The sequence below is a fragment of the Mustela nigripes genome, chromosome 1 (genome assembly GCF_022355385.1).
Source record: "Mustela nigripes isolate SB6536 chromosome 1, MUSNIG.SB6536, whole genome shotgun sequence".
In the NCBI taxonomy this organism is placed as follows: Eukaryota; Metazoa; Chordata; class Mammalia; order Carnivora; family Mustelidae; genus Mustela; species Mustela nigripes.
Window position 1 is genome coordinate 13,531,647 of NC_081557.1, and position 5,033 is coordinate 13,536,679.

The 5,033-nt window shown below is 39.1% G+C and overlaps 1 protein-coding gene across 1 annotated transcript; it reads left to right on the top strand.

Moving 5' to 3' along the window:
* The first annotated feature begins 3,766 nt into the window (after nt 1–3,766).
* LOC132009850 (olfactory receptor 5M1) lies at nt 3,767–4,714 on the top strand. The gene has a single exon (XM_059387876.1). It carries the CDS (start codon nt 3,767–3,769, stop codon nt 4,712–4,714), a length of 948 nt encoding a protein of 315 aa, XP_059243859.1.
* Nucleotides 4,715–5,033: the final 319 nt, after the last annotated feature.

The window sequence follows — 5,033 nt, forward strand, 5'->3', positions numbered from 1 at the left end:
GACAACCCATTCAGGGACCCCTCTCACTCTAGAGAGCTTTTTCTCTCCTTTTTGCTCTCACTTTAACTTAATAAACTTTCATTTCACGTCACCCTTTTGTGTCTCCAAGATTCATTCTTTGAAACCATGAGACAAGAACCCTGTAATCCTATAACATTATGAGAGTTCTAGTTGCTTCATTTTTTTCTTTTTTTAAATAATTGGTTCAATTCTTGCTGTGGAGATTGGAGGTGAAGTTTTACCTGTTGTAATTATAGTTTACCCATCTTTGACAATTACAGATCCTGAAATTTTTCATGTGGTTTTTGACCACTCATCTATCTTCCTTTATGAAGTATCTGTTACCTTTTGTTGTTGCATTTTGATTAGTGAGCTTTGGAGGATCTTCATCTATTCTGAATACAAGTCTTTGTCAGAATAACTCCATAAGAACATTTTTTTTCTACTCTGTGGTTCACCTTTTTACTAACTTAACATTATTTTTGAAAAGCACGTGTTTTGAAATTGATGACATAAAATTTATGTATTTGTTTCACAATGAATGATTTTTCCGTCCTTTCTAGGAAACCTTTGGTTACCTTAAAGTCATGAAAACATTCTTTTATTTTTGTCCCTAGAGGACTTGTAGGTTTCGTGTTTATATTTATTCCTGTGATCCACACACATTAATATTGGAGTTTTGGAGCATGATGTTGTAGAGAGCAAAATGGAGTCTCTCATGTCAAGCAGAAGCCTGTGTCTGACAATGACACAAACAGCTAAACATAGTGGCTCTAGGAGATATCACTGGGACCAGCATCAGCAGACACCCCAGAACTGATAAGGACCAGAACCAGAGGAGGTCTGTGTAGACCTGAGGCCAATCAAATTCCTTTAAAAAGGGGAAGTCTTTGGCAGCAACTGTCAGACTCTTCAGACATGACCCCTCTATGTCTGAACACTTAAAAAGGTAGCTGCTGCCAAAGGTTCTGCCCAACTGATTTCTGAACTGATCTCTCTCTCTTTCCACAGGGAGAGCTCTCATGTCCTAATTCTCTAGTCAGTTGCAGACCCAACAAGAAGGGATGGACTTCACCATAGGCTTGACCTAGCACATGGACACTACTTTACTACTATAGCCTGAGGAAGAGGCACTGTCCTCTTCAGCAGCTTCTTTTATACCCACCCCAGCAATAGCTCCACCAATGAAAAGCCATCACACTCTACTCCCACTTTCCTCCAATGGACTTTTAGTTCTAACACCCTTCCCAATGTACCCATTATCTCCTTAAGATGTGCTCTTCTTCTTTGTTCCTTGGATTTGCCCAAAATTTTACCAGCTTTTCCTGGATTGTAATTCTCTTTTATTCCCAAATAAACTCCTTTGTTTTACTTGCTGGCAGAATAACTAGCAGCGTCCATTTTTAAGGTTTACACCACCATTTAGAGATCTAACAAAACCAGATGGCTCTCTTGTCTGGGGCAGCCTACAATTTGATTCCTTGGATTGTATTGACCTGGAACTATCCACGCCCTAGAAGATACAGACCAGAGAAAATATCTCTAGATTATTTTATTCTGTACCAAGTACAGTGCCAATGTTCAAACATTCTTTTTTTTTTTATTTTTTATTTTCAGCATAACAGTGTTCATTATTTTAGCAACACCCTCCTCTTAAATCACCAGTTTTATGAATGAACCATTTTATGAAAGATCCTGGCTTTCATTCTCATGTTTGATTTTTAGCATGTTGATGAAGTTAACTAGTGGGTCATATTGGTCCCAGCATAAATAATGGTGTCGGCTCTTTAAAGGGTCCTCACCCCTGACCTATGCTTCTACTTCTTTTCATTGGTTACATTGCTCTTCTGCTTTCTACATTGTCTCTGCTCCTCAAATCTCTCACTCCACCTTTCTTCATTAGATAACCTAACCTCAGTATCTATAGAGAAACACTGAAGCCTTTCTGATGAGAATTCTCTCACCTTTACTACACAAAATATAAAAAACTTGATATTTTCCTTCTTCCATGGTAATTAAAGGTGATGGATAATTATACTATCTGTGCTTAAGATCTCATGCATTCAGTACCAAGCATGTACTTAGATATTAGATGGAGATTTTGGCCTCAAAGGAGAATCGAGGATCTCAAGGCACCAAATTAAGGTTGTACCCTTGAGGAACAAAGACTATTTTGATTAGTCATTCAGAAATTTTTCTAAAATACTCTAGAGAACGTTCCTGAGAAATACATTATAAATGTTTTCACCATGTTTTTACAAAATATGGTAAGTCAACTTTTACAGGTATGTCATTTTCTATATTTCTTCACTAAGAATAGGTTTGTTCTCTTGTATGAAGATGAATATCCCATCAATGTGGACAAAATTAATTTCATCAACTGTACTTGATTTTTCTATTCACATGTTAATTATTTATAGCATCTCTAAAAATCAACTATTATGTGCAACCCCTTCTGATGTGTATGTGAAAACCAAACAAAAATAGCTTTAGGCACAGCTTTTGAGGCACGTTGTTTTCCAGTCATACCTTATTTTCATAAAGCATTGAGAGAGTGGCTCCAGCTGAAAGGCAAGACCACATTTAAACATCATCTGTGCTTTTCAAAACAAATATGTTCATGTATGTGTTAGTTGCTCAAAAAATGGGGAAAAAACCTCCACATTCTTCTCCAGATACTGAGATTCTGTGTTTATGGTTTAAATGATACTTTCTTGGAAGAGTCTTCTCTGAATGTTTACCTGAAAGCATCCTACCTTCATTTTTCTTCATAGTGCTTGCTTCTGGCATCACATTCTATAGCTTTGTCTATGTGGGGATATCTGTACTTCTCCTACAACATACCATTCTTAAGGATGGGGAATTTGTTCAAAGCTATAAACCCAGACTTACAACAGAAAAAAAAATATTTTCAGTGTACACGTACAAGTGTATGTAAATGAGTGAGTAGATTCAAAAAGCACAGAGAATAATCCTTCAGTACCTTCTTAGTCGTATATCAAGAGATAAATTTACTAATTCAATGCCTTCTGAATAAAATTAAGAAAGCCCACCATGGGTTTCAGGTGAAAATTCTGTAATAATTATTTCTTTCATTTTGTTTTGTTGTTGGGTTTTTTTTTTTTTTAAGATTTTAGTTATTTATTTGAGATAGAGAGTGCGAGGGAAAGCATGAGCCAAGGTGGGGGGCATGGGGAGGGAGAGGGAGAAGCACATTCTGCATTTAGCAGGGAGCACAAAGAGGGGTTCCATACCAGGACCCTGAGATTATGACCTGAGCTGAAGGCAGACACTTAACCAACTGAGCCACCCAGGTGCCCCTATTTCTTCTACTTTGTATCTGAAATATAGGGTATCAGATCTAAAGAGACCCTGGAAATCTAACTACCTTTATCTTTCCATTTGAATGATACCAACAACCTCCTGCTTTTCATACTTGCTTTTAATTCCTATACTTTTCTTTTTATAAAATTTGAAAAAAAAATACCACACATGGAGTTCTCTAAGAAGGCAAGTATAAATGTGATTTTATATACACACACGCACACACAGGTGAGAGCAAGAGCAAGAACAAGAGAGAGTGATGAAAGAGAAAGAGGAAACAGAGAGACACAGGACAAAAATACTTATATAGACATTCTGAAGTATTTCATTAAACAGAAGAGAAATTTCTTAGTAATTCATCAATGAGCAAATGATAAAATGGATGGAATAAATGCAGAATCCTCACTTTCTCTGTCACTCTCAGTTTTCAAGGAATAAGAAAATGTCTTCTCAAAACCACACTACTGTGACAGAATTCATTCTCTTGGGACTCACAGATGACCCAGTATTAGAGAAGATCCTGTTTGCGGTGTTTTTGGTGATCTACCTAGTCACGCTGGCAGGGAATCTGTGTATGATCGTGCTGATCAGGGCCAACTCCCACCTCCAGACGCCCATGTATTTCTTCCTGAGCCACCTCTCCTTTGTAGACATTTGCTATTCCTCCAATATCACTCCCAATATGCTGCACGATTTCCTCTCAGACCAGAAAACCATCTCCTATGCCGGATGCTTCACGCAGTGTCTTCTCTTCATAGCCCTGGTGATCACTGAGTTTTACATCCTAGCTTCAATGGCATTGGATCGCTATGTGGCCATCTGTAGCCCTTTGCAATACAGTACCAGAATGTCTAAGAACATCTGCATCTGTCTAGTCACGGTCTCTTATGCTTGTGGTTACCTTAACGGACTCTCCCAGACCCTGTTGACTTTTCACTTGTCCTTCTGTGGCTCCCTTGAAATCAATCATTTCTACTGTGCAGATCCTCCTCTTCTACTGTTGGCCTGCTCTGACACCTATGTCAAGAAGATGGCGATGCTGGTAGTTGCCGGTTTGACTCTGTCAAGCTCTCTCTTCATCATTGTGCTATCCTACCTGTTCATTATTGCAGCCATCTTGAGGATCCGTTCTGCTGAAGGCAGGCGCAAGGCCTTTTCTACTTGTGGCTCCCACTTGACAACAGTCACCCTATTTTATGGAACCCTCTTCTGCATGTACTTAAGGAGTCCATCTGAGAAGTCCGTAGAGGAGTCCAAAATATTTGCAGTCTTTTATACTTTTTTGAGCCCAATGTTAAACCCACTGATTTATAGTCTAAGGAACAGGGATGTGATCCATGCTATGCAGCAAATCATTAAAGGAAATCTCTTTTATAAAACTGTAGTGTAGGCATCTGTTCATTGTAATTACTAAGTGTAATAACATAGTAAATCCCTTCACAGGGCAAACCCACCACTCTATGGTCATGATATACTCTCTTCGTAAACTCATAATGACAATCGCAAATTCCTCTCAGAATTAATAGCTCTAAGGGGCGCCTGGGTGGCTCAGTGGTTTGGGCTGCTGCCTTCGGCTCGGGTCATGATCTCAGGGTCCTGGGATCGAGCCCCGCATCGGGCTCTCTGCTCCGCAGGAAGCCTGCTTCCCTCTTTCTCTCTCTTTCTCTCTGCCTGCCTCTCTGCCTACTTGTGATCTCTGTCTGTCAAAT

Coding starts and splice junctions, on each gene's coding strand:
- LOC132009850 (XM_059387876.1), top strand. CDS start 3,767: ATGTCTTCTCAAAACCACACTACTGTGACAGAATTCATTCTCTTGGGA.